General features: G+C 31.1%; 2 protein-coding genes across 2 annotated transcripts; both read right to left on the reverse strand.

Annotated features, from left to right (window-relative positions):
* Positions 1–10,107: 10,107 nt before the first annotated feature.
* Positions 10,108–11,471, reverse strand: LOC105784269 (transcription factor bHLH118). The gene is made up of 3 exons (XM_012610137.2): positions 11,110–11,471; positions 10,606–10,950; positions 10,108–10,487 (listed from the first exon to the last, which is right to left on the reverse strand). The coding sequence occupies exons 1-3, from the start codon at positions 11,413–11,415 to the stop codon at positions 10,395–10,397; spliced, it is 744 nt and encodes a 247-aa protein (XP_012465591.1). The 5' UTR covers positions 11,416–11,471; the 3' UTR covers positions 10,108–10,394.
* Positions 11,472–18,632: 7,161 nt separating this feature from the next.
* On the reverse strand, positions 18,633–21,137 carry LOC105784038 (cytochrome P450 704C1). Its single transcript, XM_012609843.2, has 6 exons — positions 20,670–21,137; positions 20,368–20,580; positions 19,769–20,053; positions 19,349–19,684; positions 19,058–19,261; positions 18,633–18,986 (listed from the first exon to the last, which is right to left on the reverse strand). The coding sequence occupies exons 1-6, from the start codon at positions 21,126–21,128 to the stop codon at positions 18,804–18,806; spliced, it is 1,680 nt and encodes a 559-aa protein (XP_012465297.2). The 5' UTR covers positions 21,129–21,137; the 3' UTR covers positions 18,633–18,803.
* Between the last annotated feature and the right edge of the window lie 445 nt (positions 21,138–21,582).

Genomic DNA, 21,582 nt, shown 5'->3' on the forward strand with positions numbered 1-21,582 from the left:
AATTTGTAAACTCCGGTAATGCTCTATAACTCTATTCTGACGATGGATACGGGTTAGGGGTGTTACAGTTATGATAGTATTGATGCGGTCATTGAAAGCACCAAAAATATCCTACCCCTAATAAATAATGAAAAAGAATAGTAAAAGGGGAGTAGGGTCAATCCTCAGGGACTGGATTTGCATAATGTCTTGTTCTGTGAAATCCCAAGTAGAAATTTGCCTAAGAAAACCTGCATTCCTGGAAAAATAAAAAAAAAACAAAATTAAAGGTTTGGATCTGGAAACAAAATAAAATAAAATAAAAATAGAATTAATAATATTGAATCGAAAATTCGATAAATTAAAAATAGAGTTGAGAGAAAGGAAATTCTTATACGAGATTCCAGCCTCCAGTTGTCTCGTTCCACCTTGGGTTCAATCCTCGGATTTTAGATGATCCTTCCCAAACCGAATAAGCCAGTTATAGTGGAAGAGGACGCCTACGACCACCAGCTCAAATGATTTAGACTTACGATTTGGTGGAACCTGACTCTAGCCAACAATCGCTTCTGTGGGATCCTCTTATGCTAGATCAACGCTTCTCAATGGCGAATCCCACGCCATTTTGTCTCTTCGGCTCGCCAACCTCTGACGCAGTAAGCTAACGAACCGACTGTGCAACCTTCCCAAAACATACAAAGCGACCGCCTTTGCATACGTTGAAAAGCTTACTTCTTAAGGGACATGGACGGAAGCGTCAGCCTCGTAGTACGGAGAAATGATGAATACTCATTGAGAAGGCTAAGTACGGATTCTAAGCCTCATGAACCATTTTGGGGATTTTCAACAACCTTTGGCTAGATGGGTTTAGTGGCTCATGGTTGTGGTAGAAAAGAAAATAAATAAAATAAAACTGGAGATTTTATTAAAAGGAAATATGAAAAGAACAAAAGTCTAAACTTTTGTGATAGTGTGTTTACAGAAAAAGATGGATTCCCCATTTTTGAGTCACTTCACCCCCTATTTATAGTGCTAGGGGAGATAGTCTAATCCTACTTAAATTCCTAAAAGATAAATACATTTAATTGAAGATAAATAAAGATAAATAAAATAAAATCCTAAAAATAATCCTTAATAATTATCTCAATATTAATTATCCTAATATAATTAAAATAGAGTTTAATACAATAAAATCTCTACTTTTTTCATTTCAACCCTTGTGTTCTCCATGCTTGCACTTTTGGCACCAACTTTTTCTTGTGTCACACATTGGCCCATTTTGTCTCTAAATTCACGCTTTTGGCCCTTAATTTTGCTTTTGCCTCAAATTTAGTCCCTATGAGATAAAAGACCATAAATAGATCAAATTAGCAGGATCATACTCAGAATAAATACATAATTAATACATAAAAATACGTTATTCTAGAATGTTATCAAGTATGAATTTTAATACGGATGACGTGACTCTGCAAACTTGGTCTGGACATCTAGGCCATGTTTAGGGTGTTACATAAATGTTCTTAATTTTTTCTTTGTTCTTTTTTATTTGCATGTCTTTTGCTTGAATTACAATTGTTCAAGTATATTAAATATTTGACCAACATTTGATAGCTTAGAACAATTGCATTGTCAATTTTAAATTTAATCCATTGATTGATTCTAATATTTGTAATGAACTGCATAATTGTTTGTGTAATGTAGGCCTGCGATCTAACTTAAATAAACTCTGATTATGTGTCTGTTGGTTAGGATTAGGTTTTTTCCGTTCTTAATGCTATTGATAGATTAAATCTTAAGCGATCATTATAGGGTTGTTTGTCAATAAGGGAAGTAATTAATGGCGATTATCTTGACTATTAAGGAAGTAAGATGAGATTAGGTTGTTATGCAATCGTCTGAAACTATAACGAATTTATTAAAAAGCATTGTGTATTGATCCGGTTTCTAATGGTATGGGGAAAGACAATTTCATGACCTTATTTTCGTAAATTGAGTCTGTAAATATTTAATAAGAATATTTATGGAGTTAAAGTATAGATGAATTGAAATTTGAAAGGTCAATTTAGTTGAAATTATAGTTAATTAAGGCTCAATGATTAAATTATAAAAGTTTAACCGCTATAGATTTTAATTAGAAATAGGTTTGTAGACTTAAATTGCAATATACAAAGGAGTTAAAATGGTTAACAAACCGCTCTTATGGATGGTGGTGTATGTCTTAATTAAGTTAAAAAGTAATGATTAATTAGTTAAGAAAACATAATTAATTAATTAATTAAAGCTTAATTAATTATTAAGTCATGTATAAAAGCTAAAGATAGTGAATGTGCCATTTTCTTCATCTATTTTCCACCATTGTCGTCTCAAAAAAGGAGAAAAACTAAAGAAATTTTCATATCTTTCAGCAATAAGTTGGTAAGCAATTTTAAGTCATTTTCTTGTAATTTATATATATATTTTGTGAAAAAAACAAAACCTAAAATGAACTTGCTAAATTTAGCATTCTAACTCCCTACCATTCCTAAAATTTCCTAAAATACCTTCAAAAACTAAGCTACTATTCCTATAGAATACCCCACTGTTAATTGTACTATACTGTTTTTCCCAACTAATCTTCACTTTAATAGTTTCTGAAAGGCTCTAGGATAACCCTTGGAACATAAAAAGATTCCTATTTTTCCATAACAGCCAGGCTGTCAAGCCAAAAAAGGTCAACCAGGGGACCTTTAACCTCGGTAACCACCTAGAATTTCCTAGGTTTGTCTTGACCCATTCTAATATTGTAGGTTTGAGGTTTTGGGAGCTTAATTTAGCTAGCCTATGTACAAATTTATAAAATTGTTAGAGTTTTTGAAAGGTTCCATTGTTGAGAAATAGATGAAAATGGTGTGAAATTGTTAGAAATTAAGCTTAGTTTATAAAAAGGATTAAATTGTAAAGCTTAATTGTTAGTTTCATACATTAGGGACTAAATAGAATAAAATGAAAAATGGTCATGAATTGCTGGTAAGAACATAAATAAGAGGGTCCCCAATGAGTTTTGGTGAAATCGTATTTTAATTTGAAGCCCTAAATTGAAAGTTATGTTTCTCTTGATTTTAAGGACTAAATTGAATAAATTTCAAAATATGTGAAATTTGGTATTTGATTCTGATTTGACGGAGATTGATAGTGTGGTATATTTTTATGATTATTTTTAGCTAACGACAACACCGAATAATCGAGAGGGAAAGGAAAAGCGAAAATAATCAACGAGTGACGTACGAAACCTCGTTTTGTACATTTATGATTCGAGATAGAAATGTTTTATTTTGTGTGCATGTTTATTGATTATTGAATCATTGAGGTGAATCTATTATCATGATTTACTTTAATGAGGTCGAGAGATAAATTGGATTAAATCGTCTAATTGGATAAAATGGTGATCGAGAGGTAAAATTAGACCAATTAGGAGTTTAAGCAATTTAGATCTCTAATTCGAGAATGAATTAGTAACATGGATATTAATTCACCACTCTATTTCATCAAATTAATACTTTTGTAATTTTGACTTTTGTTCAATTTAGTCCTTTTAGGTGTAGTTTAGTTTAATCAACCTTGAATTATGTATTGTCCTAATATATCACTTAGTCATTAGCTAGCTAGACTTATTAATTGCATGTTTCGTTGCCCATTCACCTTATCTAACACACAAATACTACAACTGTCATGTCACATATACAATTAAATCTGATTTTATGCTAATCCTCGACTCAATGTTCATAAATCGACATGAGTGGTCAAGTTGTTGGTGTCGTTGCCGAGGAGATTTGGTGTGTGATAAGTTGAATTGTGTTGATTTTTGCATGCTTTGTTAGGGAGATAATTATTGAAAGCTAAGTTTATAAATACAACATTTTTTTTTTGTTTTAATGGTTTCCTTAATATTTCCTTATTGATAATTGATTAATAGTAATGTTTAATAATAACTATAAGTGGCCTGAAGATCAATTCGTGTTTGATGCAAATGGTATTTCAGTGCCTAGCTAGGGGTATGATGGCAACTATTGGGGACTAGGATATGAGTCTCCTTATGATTCTCATGGTTACACATGTGGAATGGATAGTTACAATCAGTGATGGTTAAGTAGTAGTTCAACATATGATTCATATTCCTCATATTTTTATTATGATGGGGGTATGTATTGTGAAGAGTCTAGTGAAGATCATTATTTAATCACTCGGGTTGGCACACTTGAGGATGACATGTCTCTATGCTACGACACTATGAAAATCATGCAGAATCAATTAGATTTATTGTTCGAATTTGTCTAACATCAAGTTGAAGAGCATGTTCCGGTGGAAGAGTTTGTAGAGCCAGATAATTTTGAACTTGAGGAGAAAGTCCCCTATACGATTGTTGAACATAAAAACTGATTTTCAACAAGTGATAGAGATCAAAAAATTGAGTGAAGTGTTGGATATCCCATTCAAACGCTCTCTAAAAGTGATGCCGAAAAAATTGCACAAATTTATAATAATAAAAATAAATAAAATTATAGATAGAATGAAAAGTCTCCTCATGCATCACCTTTAATTTTCTATAAAAACAATTAAAAATAATATTATTTATTTGGTACCAAAATCTGAGTTTGGATTAGAAAAAATAAATATCAAATTTATACATGAATTTTAATTTAATATGTAATTTAATACATGAATTTTGATTTAATGCAAGTATACACATGAAACTTGAATTGGGGTTTATATCTATATATGAAACTTTGATTTTGATTCAATTATACACATTTGAAAAAAAGAATAAATACATTTATTTTTATATTGTTAATAATTTGTGAAAATTTAATTAATTTAAAATTCCATGTATAAGATCACACAAAATCAAAATCCATGTATAATTTTAATATTTATCCTAAAAAACGAGAATGTTTTGTTCACAAATTTAGAGTTTTTCAATTTTTATATTAAATAATAATTATTTATTTAGATGTTTATTAATTTCTATATATTTATGTAAAATAATTATACCTTTGTTATAAAAATTAAATGGTTGCAGTTATTTATGTACTAATTAAATAAATTAATTGCATTTAAAAATACCTTAAAAAGTTCAACAATTTTATTTTTAAAAGTAATTTTTCGTTTTTAATAATTTTATTATAGGTTTTGATTATATATGCTCTTTTGATACAAAATTTAAAATTATTTATAATCTCTCCAAAATTCATAAATAAAAGGATAGTGTTTTAAAACACATTCAAACTTACATATTCCTATATTAATAATAATACTTATAGCAATCGAGGTATTTAGAAAACGAAACTGACCAACTACCTCTATCCATATATCTTCACTTAAAAAGGTAAAAGATAATTGGTAATTATAAAAAAGTTGGCATGATTGGTGCGAAGTGTCTAAAAGAAAGAGGAGGCCTGGTGGTATCGCATACCCAAAAGTCAGTGCAAGAACACTAAACCCAAGGACTCTGAAAAACAAGAGTCAACACACACAAGCCTCATACATTGTCTTACCACAAGCCCAACTACAAGCGCAGGCCAGCCAGCAGTCAGTATTTGAATTCTTACAGGATGATTTTTATATTTGTGTTAGGGTGAGTAAAATTCGATTTAATTAAAAAAGAAATTTTAAAATTAAATTTTAAGTTAAGTGAATTATGTTATTCGAGTTAATTAGAAGAAGTAGTTCGAGTTTCATGTTCGAGTCGAGTTGAATTTTACAATTCAAATAACTCAAATAATTTGAATAATAAATTGGTGTAAATATCTCTTTGGTCCCCGATAATTTTGAAAATAAACAAATTAGTCTTTCTCAACAAAAATTACAAAAATAATTTTTTAAATTTTAAAATATTTATAAAATTTCAAAATTTATATTTTTAAAAGAATTTTAAAAATTATAAAGAATATATAAAGAAAATTAAAATTTTAAAATTTTCTAAAATAATAATTTTGAGACTTAAATAAGTTAATTAATGATTCGAGTTTATCATACTAAACTATTTTTTCATTATTTTGCTTTGAAAAAGTTTTCAAATATATATGGTTTTAAATTTGACATGTTTAATTTTTAATTTAACTCAAATAATTTCACTCGATTCAATTCAACTTGAATTTTATTTCACTCGACTTGATTTGAAAAAATTCAAATTGAGTTATGATGATAAAATAGGAGTCGTCAATTCGATTAACTCAAAACTTTTTTATTCGATTCGACTTGACTCGATTCAATCGAATACTCACGCCTAATTTATATGGATATCTATATCTTACATAAATCATATCCATGATACATGGTTTGAAATATTATATCTCATTTCTTGAAAAAAATTATTATATCTTATAGTTTAAAAAAATTATTATCTTTTAAATATAGCAGAAGCACCCATAAATCTACCTTTTCTAATTCCAACCACAGTGCATTCGTTTTTTTTATTGAGAAAATTTATTATTTTTGGCCATCAAATTAAAATATTTCAATCATAAGTATTTTGAAAATTCAAGTTTGAGGACAATCTCTAGCCTATTAGGAATTTTAGGAATCAGAAATAAGGATGAAAATGAAGTAGAGCGGGACATGTTTTCAATCAACTTATTGTTCCATAGTTGGTATATTTTACTTTACCATCCGCTCTGTTTTATAATTAATGTATAAATTTGAAAACAATATCACCTTCATTGATGTTGGATGCATACATCATGATTCTATCCTGTCTTGCTCTACTTTAATTTAATTTTTACAAAATATTTTTAATATTTTTAAAGAGGAGTAATATTTAAACATAAAACTTATGAGTTACTTTATAACACATTAGAGTAAAATGATAATTTCATATACTAGGCAAAATGATTAATACAGGTAAGTTTGGTAACTAGATTTGAGGATTTATATTGAAGAACGGTCTCTCAAATAGTTTACAAGCTGAGTTCTAGGCTATCCATGAGAGCTTGTGGTGTAACACTTCTTACCCGTGTCTGACGCCGGGACAGGATACGAGGTATTACCGGTCTTAAACACAAGTCATATAAAACCGGGCCATAAAATTTCATTCAATTTAAAACTATTTATACACATGCATACCGTCCCTGATAAGGGCCTACGAGGCCCTAAACATACGTTGGAAGTGGTTCGGAACTAAACCGAAAACTTTGAAACACTAAGAAAATTTTCATGTTTTGGAGGGCCACATGCCCATGTGGCTCGGGACACGCCCGTGTCCTCAGCTTATGTAACTCTCTACTTATGACGTCATCAACAAATAAGGGTCCCACAACTCATCATGTATCATGCAAACACAACTCACATCACAAGACTTTGACAAATAATTAATATATATATAGGCTTACAACCAATTAGCCAATATAAGCCAATTTACGTGGCTACACATAAGTCAAACCTTTAACCCTTACAAGTCAAAACATTTGGCCAAAACATAATAACTCATGCACAAAATGACTGAGTCCCTACACAAAATGATTTCTTTGTCTTAACATTTATTTCGACACACATAACACCAAAGCATATCAATAACTAGTCATTCAAATAGCTAATCATGATCGTATATTCACATGCCATTCATTGGCCAATTTCACCCATACATCAACAAGAAAGACTTAAACTATCATGTCTCAATTTAATTTGGCCTAAAAGCCTCACACATTCATCAATCAAATTTACCACTTATTTATACCTCATAAGTATAGATCTATAATCACAAGGTCATCACAAGATCATTCTCATAAGTATGATTTACTCATTTACATTCTTGCCAAAATGTCCAAAATATATCGAGTTCATTACTCAAGAATTTTTCGCACATACCTGTATCCTTTCAACATGATCATAACTTGTCTTTTCTTTGACATATTCTTTGGATTACCCGTTGAACCACTTGGAACACTAAGGGTACTTGGGAAAACTCGTACATAATGTATCGTACCAATGCTATGTCCCAGACATGGTCTTATATGGAAATCTCGTATCGATGCTAATAGTCCAACTATGGTCTTACACGAAATCTCAAATCGATGCCAATAGCCGAGCTATGGTCTTACACGAAATCTCAAATTGATGCCAATAGCCCAGCTATGGTCTTACACGAAATCTCAAATTGATGCCAATAGCCCAGCTATGGTCTTACACGAAATCTAACCTCGGAAGTCCTAATATCATTACATCAATATCCAATACATTTACTAAGGTTCATTCGGAGCTTTCGACTTCGTAATTAAATCAATTCATACACGAAACTAGTCATCCAATGCTCAAATCAATTCGGCAATATATATCCATATACGAATCAAATTCGGCAATGTATATCTACATACAAATCAATTCGGCAATGTATAAAACATATACATTTAAATTCAAAAACGTTTAGTTACTTATGAACTTAACTCGTACGGAAACGAACGGATCGGATCAACTACTCGTCAACTTTCGACTTTTCCCGATCTAAATCCGATTTCTTTCTTTCTTGATCTATATGAATTCAAATTTAACTCATTTAATCACCTATTCATTCAATTTCATCCAAAAATACCTATTTGGACATTTTTCACTTTAGCCCCTAAGGTTTCACATTTATTCAATTTAGTCCCTATTCCACAAATACACAAAATTCACACAATTAAATATAACCCAAGCTTAGCCGAATTACTATAGTGCCCCTAGCAGTCCAAAACTTTCATTATTTCACATTTCAACCACTCAATTTGCATATTTTACAATTTAATCCCTATTTGACATTTTCATCAAAAAAATCAATTTATAAAATATGAAAATCTAACATCAAATATTCATATTTCACCATTAAACATCAAAGAACACATAAGCTCATCAATGGAAACTATCAAAATCTTTAACAGTTTTGAAATCGAAGACACGGGCTAGCTAGTACTAGTTGCAACGATCACAAAAACATAGAAATTATAAAAAATCGAGCAAAATTGCCCTTACATGCAAGGGAGAGAGATGGCCGAATGTTCAAGCTCCTTCCATGGAGTTTCCTAGGTCTAATTTCGGTGGTGGATGAGGGAAAAAGATGACAACCATCTTTTATTTTACTAATTTATCATTATTTACCTATTTACTAATTTAACCTTTAAAAACATTAAAATTTACACAAATGCCAAGCCATTATCATCCACTAACATATTAATGGTCTAAGTTATTTAATATCTTTAGCTATTAGAATTCAACTTTTACGCTTTTCGCGATTTAGTCTTTTTTACCGAATTAAGCATTTAAACAGTAAAATTTCTTTACGTAACTTTCACACATATATAATTACATGCTATAAATACCAAAAATAATATTAAAATAATTTTCCTCGTCGGATTTATAGTCTCAAAACTACTGTTTCGACTAAACCTAAAATCGAGCTGTTACATGTGGTAGCTATGTTGGTTGGTATCTAGAGGTTGATAGTCGAGATTGATGCAATGTTAGTGGTCCAGTTTTAACCAAACCACCTGATGAGTGTCATCCGTTTGGCACCCTTATTGATGACTATTTAACGCTGATAAATGAATGTTGGGTGGTCAAAGTTCGAAATATTCTTCGTAAGGGGAAAATGTGTGCTTATCACTTAGTGAAATTGGTACACAGGTCCAATGTGGGTTCGACTTGGCTCATTACTTCTCCAAAGAGTCTCCTACCCTTTCTACAAGTAGACTCTTATGGAAATATATATAATGGGCAGGGTAGAGCGGGGCAAATAATTACCGGAACTGTTTCATATTTACTGTTCCCTCTCTCATCTGAAAAAAAACTCTCTCCAATCGGAACAAATTGGTTTGAAATTCGGATTTTACCATCCCTAGCGATAATAAAAGCAAATGAAATAAAGAGTTACGTTCTGACCTTTTTCAATCTTCCTATCATCATATGCATAAAAGAAATCTGAAACAACCCAGTAAGTTCATCACAACTCAACACGTAAGATTTCTTTAAGGAACTGAAACTCAAACCCTCCCAACAGCAACCCGGAATTCCTTAATCCACTTTATTCTGGATTTCTGCTTCCATATTGTTCCTATGAGCAGCCCAGACTGCATCTTTGTCTTCAATTTAAATCCTACATTTCTAGTCTTATTAAACACATCAATATTTTCTTCCATAGCAATGCTGTCTATAATAGTACCAAGGCAAACACAACTAGGTTCGATTGTTTAACAAATGTTGTATTAGTAATCAACTTAACACAAAAAGTTACCATATCTAATGTCAGTTGAATACTTGAATACAAATCCTTGTTCCAAAATCCACACATAAGCCCCCACCAACAACACTAGTACCGAATAAGCCAAACAAAGCACCGAAGTGAACCCTAAGTTTATCTACTAGATATGGCAGTTCACAATACGGAACTCCCTTGCCACTTGCAAGCCAATAAATCAGCGACCGCAGCCAGCATTATCATAGTAGGATATCAAATCATTTAGCTTGGTTTGCAACCGGGATAGATCAATTTGTGTTGGATCAGTAACCTGCAAGACATGTTCAATAAAGATATTTGTGGTAAGAATTAGATAGTACTAGGAGTTAACAATGCTAAAATAGTACTAGTAGTTAACAATGCTAAAACTTGCATGTGTAAAAATACACCTCTGACTGAACAGTATGCAACAACCCTTCAATTGTTTGGCTGGAAACACAACGGACAACGTCAAGCCCCTCTTCAAGGATAGCTTGCAGGACCGTGGAGAGATGCCAGCTTTGGTCTCCAAAGCCACTACTTATCATAATCTCTACTCCGCCCCGGAAAGGATGGACTACAACACATGAGTTGATACCTGATGAACTAGCACTACTACTCCCTAGATCCAAGGCACTCCGATTAGATAATTTTTTGACCTTATCTCTTTTGATACTCAATTCTCCGATCCTCTTTTTCATATATGTTATGTAATTCACTGCCTCGTTCATGTGATCGGACGCAGCTCGCTTTCCCTGTAAAAAACCTCCCCATCAAGAAAACCCTAGCTAGCAATATATAATTATTTTCATTAAGAAAGATCAAACTCGAGAGAGTGCTACCTTATGTACCAATGTGCAAAATGGAACTAGTAAAATGAATAGACAAATGAAAAGGGGGGGGAGGGCATTGACCTTTATTGACTCAGGAGGGAGCAGTGATCTAAGTTTCTGATAGAGTTTGCCCATTTGCTGTCTCCTTTCCCGTTCGATTTCCTTGCGAGCTATCTTCTTAGCATCGTTGGCAGAAACAGCATAATTGGCATCATTATTGTTGGCCACCGCTAAACTTTTAAGTCCTCTGCCTTTTCCCGTTCTCCGTGTTAGATGACTTCCCTCTACGGATTCCCCAGATGTGAGATTTTGTCGCACAAAATCTTCATGATGGGGAATATCAGAGATTTCGTACAGATAGTCATCAATCTGATCCGAAGGAAACATTGAACAAAGACACAGTGTTTAAAGCCGTATCTTTCAGAGATAATGGGAGCTAGGCCAAAAACTTTGATTGTTTTAATACATTCTTTATTCTCATGTATTTATATATTCAGGTGTCGTTTTGTACATTAAAAAAGTTTGCGGTTTGGCCAAAAAAAAAGTGTTGAAAGGTTGGTGTTTAAATTTTAATATGATATTATAAACTAATTTAATTTTCTATTTTTTAAATTTTGTATAATTTTTATTCATTAAATTTTGATAATTCTCCTTTCTTTTCGTAAAAAAATTTTGAATTATTCTCCATCATCATATTTTTTGAAAAATGAAGGTAACACTAAATGGATCGATTGTATATTTTTATAATTTGAATTTAAATTCTCTCTTCAACAGTGCATTGCTTTGGGGTAATATTTTCTATCATTATTATATATACCGGATGGGTCTTGAAATTTTGGTATGGTTTTCGATCCATGCTTTGGGGTTAATGGTTTTGTTTTGGGTTGAATTACAGAATTAAAAAAATAAAAGTTAAAATATGCTCTAAGTCCCTAAAATTTTATATATTTGGAATTTAGTTCCCACTTTTAATTTCAGAAATTTAGCTTTTCTACTTTTTGGATTTAAAATTTTAGCTCCAATTGTCACTAACATTAAAACTCTTCTATTAAATTCACTAGTATGGCATTTTAAGATTAAAAATATTAACTCTGTGATCATGTAACAAAATAATAATTTAGAAAATGCTAAAGTTGATTTTTTCCTCAAAAACATATATTTAAACTCGTCATGCTAAAATAAACTTTTTGTTGGAATAGTGTTTTCTTTTTTAAATTGGCGTCAACATTTTGATTGAAATAGTTGAATGATATTAGCTATTTTAGACTAATTAATAATATTATAAAAATATAAAAATTAAAATATAAAGTTGAAATCACAAATTTAAACATAACAAAAGGACTAAATTTGAAATTTAATATTTTATAATATTAAAAGGAGAGAACAAATGAATTAGTGGGGCACATGTCAATGAAGGAAGGTCCTTAGAGCTTTGTATATGGATATTAATTGTATGCTAATTAATTTACAGCCATGGATGTTGGTACCTTTTCTTAAAGTTTCAGTACTAAATTGTTAAAGAATGAAAAGTTTTGAGTATTGAATTTATATCATTAAAAATGAAGGATTTACTTGTATCGATGTAAAACTATACTTTTATTACATTTTATACGATTAATATATATTTTGTCAATCTAACTGTCATATTTCATATTTCATTCATATAGATCATGCATGTTAAATTTGAAGTAAATTAATTAAAATTTTCTAACAAGTTGTTTTATGTATGAAACTATCAACCGTTCAATAAATAGTAATATATACACTATTTTAAATTGTTATGATGGATATATTAGATCGATTTGAAAATTTACATGCATGACAAATACAATTATATCAATAATTCAATAGCTGGATCGTTAAAATATTAATTTAACCAATATATGAGAAAAGTGTAGTTCTGCATTGGTGTAAGTAAATTTATTCCCTTTAAAAGTTAGTAAAAATATTTGATACACTGCCAGTGGAATTTTTAGACTACATAAGCGAAGGTAGGAGGTTGACAAGTATCCTATAGGGGTATAATAAAATACTACAAAAACATGTGATCATTTTTTAAGGCTACTTGTAGAATAAAAAATGTATGCTATCAATATATCAAATACTAACCCTAAAAAATATTTTAAATGCGTAAATATATGCTAGATTAGGAAAGACTTATAATGTGAATGAAAAGAATATAACAAATTTATAAAAAAAGGTTGATATAAAAAAATGTGTTTTAGTTGAAAGTTGATATAATGAAAATTATAAATTTTGGGTCAAATATTGTAATTCTATTATATATAATAGAAAAATATATAAAATATTTTTAAAATAATATTTATTATTTTATAAAAAATGAATTTTGAATTGAAAATCCATAGAAGACATTATAATTGTATACATAGATGAGATAACTATAATGGTGGAATTTTAATAATTATATTTTTCTTATTGTGTGGAATTATTTATATTAAAATTGGAAAAAGAATATATGATTTAAGTATGAGCCGACACTTTAATTTGAAGCCTTTTCATTTTTTGTGGACATATAAGAAAAAGATTCTCCACAATCTTGTCAATGTCAAGGTGTGAGATGGCATAACGTGGCAGTGGCGTAGCGTTTTTAAGTTTCGGTTTGTGCCCACTTTCTTTTATATATATATATATATATATATCTCCAAAATTCAAAAATATAATATTATTTTAAAAAGAAATCTCTCCTTTTGTTTTAACTGCAAATAAATTACATCAAATGATCAAATCCAAACCCTTTGTCTTTTATTTTAGAAAACAGTAAGTCGGCAGGTGTCTCTCTGTGCACCCTGCAGGTTTCATAACGATTCATTGGCTCATTAAAAGCTTTAGGAGTTCCCGCTTTGGCGGATTAATCTAATCTCTCTTAATTACAAGATGAATGATTAAAGTTGGTGGGACCTTCTAATTAAGTGGATAAAATTATAAAATAGACCATATGTAATGATAATAACAGTAAATAACTTTTTTCTAAAATATCAATTGAGTGAATCTTCTTCAGTTACAAAAAAAATTCACTTAGGATTGATTAGTTTAACATTTAATGAGTGTTGATATAATTATGGATGCAACAAATTGATATGAGACAACTATATTGATAATGTATTTGGATAAATGATCTTCATTTTATTTGTACGTGGATAATCATTTTGGACGTGTTTCATGATATTATAGAAAATATTGAAAATCTAAAATTATTCAAAGAATTAAATATTATAATAGTTATTAATAATTAGTAATATATATATATGTTTTGAGGAAGCAAAGGATAGATGAGTAAGGTTGATGTTTTGGTTTTTGTTGTTACTAGAAAAGGGATTGTAGAAAATAAACAAATCAAAGTAAACAATTTCGACCTTTTCAGTATTCTTTGTAGACATCTGAATTTCTTAGTTTTTTCTTGAATTTCTTTGGCATGTAAATCGAGAATTTGTGTTAATTGGGATACGGACTAAGTTGTATGAAGGGTTAAATTGAGGGTTTATTAAGGAAATGCAAAAAGGACTATTATTATTCCCTAAGAAAAAAAGACGTGGATTGTTCTCTTCAAACGATAATAAAGGAAAGGGGAAAACTATTGTCTGTTCATTCTTTGTGCCATTCAAGATTCATCATTTCTTATCCAATAAAGCGATTTTTGGTCATCATCTTTGCCATCCAATCATAGTAGGGAACGGAAGAGTCCAATTTCTACTGTTTCTTTGAGAATTTTGAGTGTCTTCACAATTCGTAGTAATCAGTTTAATGGAGTTTGAAAAGAAATTGAATGAGAATTTCGATGGGTTGATGGAAGAGATTAGTTTTTATTCATATAAGTTTATTAAGGTTTTTAGATATTAATTTTTGTTTGTATAGATAGTTTTGTTGTGATGTTGAAGTGAAAGTGATAATGATGTATGTAGAATCGGGTCGAAAGTTTGTTCAAATCGCAGAATTTAGAGTTTAACTAAACCTGAAATGTAGACAATCCAAATTAGATCTAATTACATAAAAGCGCAAGTACGCCGAATCAAAAGTTAGGGCTTTGAAGAGTCTAAGTCAGTTCATGAAAGGAACTTGTTCTTGAAGAAATCCAAGTGAAGTCAAGCTGCCAAGAAGGGAGAACAATTGATTAAGAACAGATTTGAAAGATTAGGTACTAAAACCGAATGAAATCAAAAGAAAAGGAGGAGGAGTGATTTGGCCAGCCAAGAACAATGAAGATCCAAGTATTTGGAGGTGTTTTGGTTCATTTTTTATTGAGAAGAAGCTACTGAATTTATATCTAAGCAAAACAAACAAAACATATTAGATTAAGAAAGAAAACCAAACAGCAAAGAAAGAGAGAAGCAAGTAGGAGAAAGTCTATGAAAGATTAGAATAGAGTTTCTTGGAAGGAAAGACATCGTTCTTTAACCCTAAACAAGCCTCCAACTAAATCTGAAATAAAAAAAGAATAAACAATTTGTTAAGATAAAATTTTAAGCCAAAATAAGATTATTTTGTGTAAGAATTGGCTCGTTCAAACTCATAAATTTAATCCATCATGCACCAGCTTCGAAATTTGGTTTCTTGGATCAAGAATTACAAGATTTGAAATCATGATTTTCTTAATTCTTAAAATCACTCAAAACAACAAAATTGAACTAAGATTCGGTTTCTTGATTTTCTTGATAACAAGAAAGTATATATTGATTTTGTTTTTGCCTCATGTGCACTGCTAAGGCCTTCGTAACGAAGTTTTGTACAGCCCCATTCAATCTTGTCTTGATCAACTTTGTTTTTCACCTCATTATTGGGCCTTGAGGTAAAGAAAACCTATCTCATCCGTTGTCCACTTGTTGGAGGAATTCAACTTTATCAAATCAAGTCGAGTAAAAATCCGTCAGTTATAGATTTTGTTTTAATCTCTAGATATCAATTGGGCTTCAATTATTAAATCAAAAAACTAGAGGAACTAAATTTCTCAGATTAAATATAGAGGGACTAAATTTCATATGTGCAAGGAGTATAGGGATTGAAAGATAATTAGACCAAATATAAATATAATAGTTACATTTTAGGGATAAATATCAAAGTTACATATAAATTTTGATTTACGTGAACTTTAATTTATTGAAATTATACTTATGAAACTTTGATTTTTTTCATTTAAAATTTTGATTTTGATGCAATTGTATTTTAAAGGGTAAACTACATAGATAGTCACCGAATTATAAAAAAAATCATTTTAGGCAGCCAAAATAAAAAATTTGCAATTTAAGAACCAGCGTTACATAATTCAATCATTTTAATCACTCCCGTTAAAATTACAAACAACATGTTAACATTACACTTAAAAATTCAATATAATAACAAATTTAGTCCACCCGCCCCTCTCCCCCTCCCGTACTGGACCTCCTCCACCATCTTCCCCGTCCCCCTCCCTCCCCTCACCCCCAAATTGAAAGGGAAAACATTTGCAGCAACATTGTGGAATATGCATATTTTGCAGTATAAGTAGCATCTTTGGAGTAATCTGGTTTTGCAATGGATAGCATCCAATAATATTCTACCTTAATTTACCTCATAATCTTCGTTGCTCCAAGCTTCCAAGGTAATATTTTCCTGAAGATTTTATATATACACATGTGTAATATAGATGCTTAAATTGTAATTAGATGACTATTTGTATAGTGTAACCTATTTTAGAAGAACAAATAAATCCATGATAAACATAAATGAAACCTGTTAAAAATTCAAAATCACAATATTATTATAACATATATATCAAACCAAAACTCATATATTATTTTATAAAATATATTACATTTTATATTAAATCAATTTTAATAGTAGTAGGTGTAATCCTTCTGTGTCTCATACATCTCTTTTACACCTACGTCCACCTCTAAAATTTATTATTCACGTGATGAAATATAAATAGAATAGCTGAGTTCAATTGATGATCCATTAAAATATATAATTAAGCACCTTGAAAGAGTGCACTCGAGGCTGATATATTGCTGAATTGTTTATATGTTCCCTTGTATTACTCTCCCTCCCTCTCTCATCATGCCTAACCCCTCACCTTTTCAGATTCCCTTTCCATATGTTACAAACCATTCTTATATTTTTGAAGTTAAAAATCCTCTCCTACTATTTTAAGTTGAAAATTATAGTCCGACTATTATTATTGTTAGTAATTTTTGTCAGATTTATTAACTTAACATATGTAATGTTACACGAGAGTAATCTAATCAACATGTCAAGTTGGTAAATTTTGATGAAAAATACTAATACTGAGATTTTTAAATCACAAAAGTATAAGGACTTAATTTTTAACTTTTTTAAGTATAGAAACTAAATTTCAAATTTTACCTAAAGACAAGGACTAATAACATATTACCTATTGTTTTCAAGTGTTGTAGGGTCTTTTGTAGGAGTGTTTATGAGTTGTTCCCTAACTGCAAATAAAATCAGGGATCATGTTGAAGTGGTAAACCCCCACATAAATTGTGGTTTAGGACCTAAATCTTGCTTTTTGGACTTTAATAACTTTTCTTTTACATGGATTGTTGGGCATAGCCCCAATTAAGGATCCCGTAATGGGGAAAGTAGGCAATTCACAAGCTTTCCTCTCTTTTCTTTTAGTTTTCTTTTTAGTTCTTTTAAAGGAGATATCAAATAATTAATAATTTCTTGCATCCAACTTTATCAAATCCTTTTCCTATTGGTAAATTTAGGCATACACGTTATAGATCGAATAGCTCATCTAACTCAGTAAACCCAATTTTTTTAGTCAAATTTTAACAATAAACTTTCTATCTGTGAGGTACCATTCGAATTTAAATTAAATAAATTTAATTATAAAAAATATATATTAATATTAATCAAACCTAAACTCGACCCTAAAAATGTTTTAAATTGAGCCACAATTTAGCACATAAACACCTAGTGACAAATTAACAAACTTTTCTATTTCATAATATTAACAAATTATTTCAAGTTCTCTATCTCATGTCATCCATAGGCAGAGTTAAGTTTCACCCACTGCTGTTAACGGCACAAATTGAACCCAAGAGGATGTGGGTATGTTCTTACGAGCAGCTTCCTAATTTTCGGATTTGAGACCTTATCGGGAAAGAGGTAACTTTAATCTCCAACTACAGAATGCCCCTCACTATGTTTACTGAAATTGTAGTGAAGTTTTGGATATTATATTTTGTATTAATATATAATGCATGTACTAACAATAAAAGCTAAGCCTAAGTTTAATGTGTTTGCTTTCGGTAAAAGTATTATGGAGGCCTATTATTCATAAAATGGATAAATTAATTTTTGTATGTTAGATTAAAAAGTAGATCAATTTTTTAATTAAAAATTTCATCCATTTTTATGGTTAAAAATTAGTTCTGCACGTCAGCACAAGGTATATGGCCATGTCACGTTTACCGTCTGGTTATTTTGTCAACTTAGCCAGTTTTTAACAGTACAAAGAGAGAAAAAATTTTAAAAAAATGATCAATTTGCTCTTTGATCTAAAGTATATAAACTAATTTACCAATTTTTTTTTAAGATTTCCATGGCACTTTTATGGTTTGCTTGGGGAAGACTGGGATATAGACTATTGTTAAGGGGTCATTTTATCATTAAAGCCATTGTATTTTTTCGCTATAGTACACAAGTTATATCAATATATTTTGTATGGAGTTTAAGACAGTTCACTTCAAAGTAGAGTATATTTGACAAAGAAAAGCAATGAAAACCAACAAAGATTTTCCCAGTTGACAGCCAGGTTAGGTCCTGGGGAATGCATATACATGGAGCCCATCAGCCATGTGAAGGGTGAACATGGTTCGATACGTAGCCTCCTTCCTCTCATCCACAAGTCGGAATTTGAACAAGTAAAGGAGCACAGCAGCCATGATTTTCATTTGCCTGTATGCAAATTCCTTCCCTAGGCAGATGCGAGGCCCAGCCTAAGCATATAGGATAAATTACAATTCAATTAAAGTCGATTTGAGAGTATTAATTCAAGGTATCCTCTTACCTGAAATGCGGTGAACTGAAAAGGACTCTCCGGCCGAAAAATACCATCCTCATCAAGCCATCTTTCCGGCCGATATTCAACGGCATCTTCTCCCCAAATATATGTCATTCTTCCCATTGCATAAGCCATGTAACTAATCCCCTCTCCTTTCTTTACTTCAACACCATCAGGCAGAACATCATCCTCTACTGATATCTTCCCATCCTGCATCAGAATCACAACAAACGAATGTATATGAATAACAGATATGCCTTCACCATGTACTAAATGTGCTTTTACTGAAAATATTACCGTAGGAACTGCAGGATAAAGTCGAAGAGTTTCGGTTATTGCTGCATGAATATAATGCATTCTATCTAACACATCATCCGTCATCAACCTCGACAATTCTTTGGCACATATGTTATCCTTAGCTTGAGTTGCATCTCTGATTTCATGGATAACCTTGTCTTGAACAAGAGGATGTTTGTGAAGCATGTAAAAGAACCAAGTGAGTGTTCCTGCTGATGTATCTTTGCCCGCTATCATGAAGTTGAGAATTATATCTCTCAAGTATTGATCATTCATGTTTTCAGGGTCTCTCTTGCTTTCCATCAAGAACCTTGACAGTATGTCTTCCTTCTCTCTCTGTTCATTAGGAAACAATTCACAAGTTAAATTACTCGAACCACAAGTTTCATGAGTTTTTAATCAATGGAGGAATTTACTCACCACAAGCTTTTCATTTTCCATCTGCTCTCTCTTGCACCGAATCAAATCGAAAATGAAGTCATCAATGATTTTGACATTTCTCTTAAGAGCAGCTTCTAATCCTATATTGAAGAACCTTTTAACTTTCCAAAACATATCAACATATCTTCGAAACACGATAAAATTGGAGTCATCGAAAGCCTTGGTGAATCGGTTTGCGAACTCATCAGAGCCACTTAATGCATTTAACTCGACTCCAAAACCCACCTTGAAGATTGAATCTAAAGCTGATTTCATAAACAAATCCTGCAGATGGTGTAAAATTTAACACAATCAACACAAGGGACACTCTCTCTAAATAAGTGCCTCAGCTTTGCCAAGCTCTGGTAGATTCAAAGAGTGGGAGTGCCTCAAAGTGTGAATCCGTGTGAAACCGAAGAATTTGCTATATATAAGTCATGAGTCAAGTTCATCCATATACAAACTCTTTAGTTTCACACAGTTTCGCCTGTTTAATCATTCCAAAACATTCTTACTATATAAACCCACTAGGACTCTTGGCAAAACCGGGAGATAAAACCATAATCGAACACAATACCGAACTTGTTAGAGGGTTTAACCTGCAAATCCATAGCACCGTTAGCTACAGCTATAGTGGAAACTTTTGCAACCAATTTTGCAGCATTATCCCGAAATACAGCAGTACTATATTCTCTCAACACTCTAGTTGAAAATTCATAGCTTGCAAGCTTCCGTTGATGACGCCATTTCTCTCCATCTACAGCAAAGATACCATCACCAAACAGATCTCTCATTATCTCAATATGGGCACCCTGTATTTCCACAACACCAAAAATTTCACGTTCTCATAGAAAGGAAGATAATAGAAATTAAAACAAGGCTAAAAGAAAGATTTATATACCCTTCCATAATTAGGGAAGTTGGTTTTTAGTATATATTCGACATTAGCTGGATCAGTAGTATAAATCTCACTGTGCAATGGCATAATCAGTCGGTAAGTGCGATGCTTCTTAGCTAGGGATGTTTGGTAATCAGAAAGTGTATTGAAGTATAGGAGCTGGTGTAGCATTGAACCAGCTATGGGAGGGCGTTTGGCCTTGGATTTTAATTCTGGAACATGGAGGAATAAGAATAAAGCTACAAATATTACCAGAACCGAAGTCAATGCTCCAAGCAGAAGTAGAACAAAAGGGGTTGAGACGAAAAGGGATATGAGAAGTAAGATAACAGCGGACGAAAGCAAGAGCGATCCCATGGTGAACTGGGGCCTGTCCTTATATATTTCTTTTGAGAGTTTTTCTGATATATTTTTCAGATGGGTGTCTGAATTTTGCATCAAAGAAGTACAACACGAATACATAATGATGGGCATTGGGCATTCCGCATATTTAATAAAAGATAGGATTGGATATTTATTGAGATTAGTTAGTGGAAATTAGGCATATCTGCCGTCTTCAATAAAATAATTAGTGAGATACAATTTTTTTTTGAAATTTAGGAAAATAGAAAAAGATGTATTGTTAAAAAAATAATATTATATAAAACATTTTTTCTCAAATATTTTTGAAACACGGTAATTATTTTTGGATGAAAGTTGTTCTTAAATAATAGTTATTTTGACTTGTTTTAAATATGAATTATTCTCGACATAGTTATTTTTAATGTAGAAGTTATTTGAAAGAGTTGTTCTATGATAATCTTTTTTTGGTAAAGTTTGTTCTAAATAATGACCCTCCCAATAAAATACAATTATTTTAAATATAAATTGTTTCAAACAAGGATTGTTTTAAAATTATTTATTCCTAAACGCTATT

This window comes from Gossypium raimondii, chromosome 7, assembly GCF_025698545.1.
Source record: "Gossypium raimondii isolate GPD5lz chromosome 7, ASM2569854v1, whole genome shotgun sequence".
Taxonomy (NCBI): Eukaryota; Viridiplantae; Streptophyta; class Magnoliopsida; order Malvales; family Malvaceae; genus Gossypium; species Gossypium raimondii.

Excerpts from the sequence above, each read along its gene's own strand:
- LOC105784269 (XM_012610137.2), bottom strand. The coding sequence starts at position 11,415 with ATGTTTCCTTCGGATCAGATTGATGACTATCTGTACGAAATCTCTGAT. Across the intron at positions 10,951-11,109 it reads TCCCTCCTGAGTCAATAAAG|GGAAAGCGAGCTGCGTCCGA; the intron begins GTCAATGCCCTC and ends GGTTTTTTACAG. Across the intron at positions 10,488-10,605 it reads TGCATACTGTTCAGTCAGAG|GTTACTGATCCAACACAAAT; the intron begins GTGTATTTTTAC and ends CATGTCTTGCAG.
- LOC105784038 (XM_012609843.2), bottom strand. The coding sequence starts at position 21,128 with ATGTATTCGTGTTGTACTTCTTTGATGCAAAATTCAGACACCCATCTG. Across the intron at positions 20,581-20,669 it reads ACTTCCCTAATTATGGAAGG|GGTGCCCATATTGAGATAAT; the intron begins GTATATAAATCT and ends GTGGAAATACAG. Across the intron at positions 19,685-19,768 it reads TGGAAAATGAAAAGCTTGTG|AGAGAGAAGGAAGACATACT; the intron begins GTGAGTAAATTC and ends CCTAATGAACAG.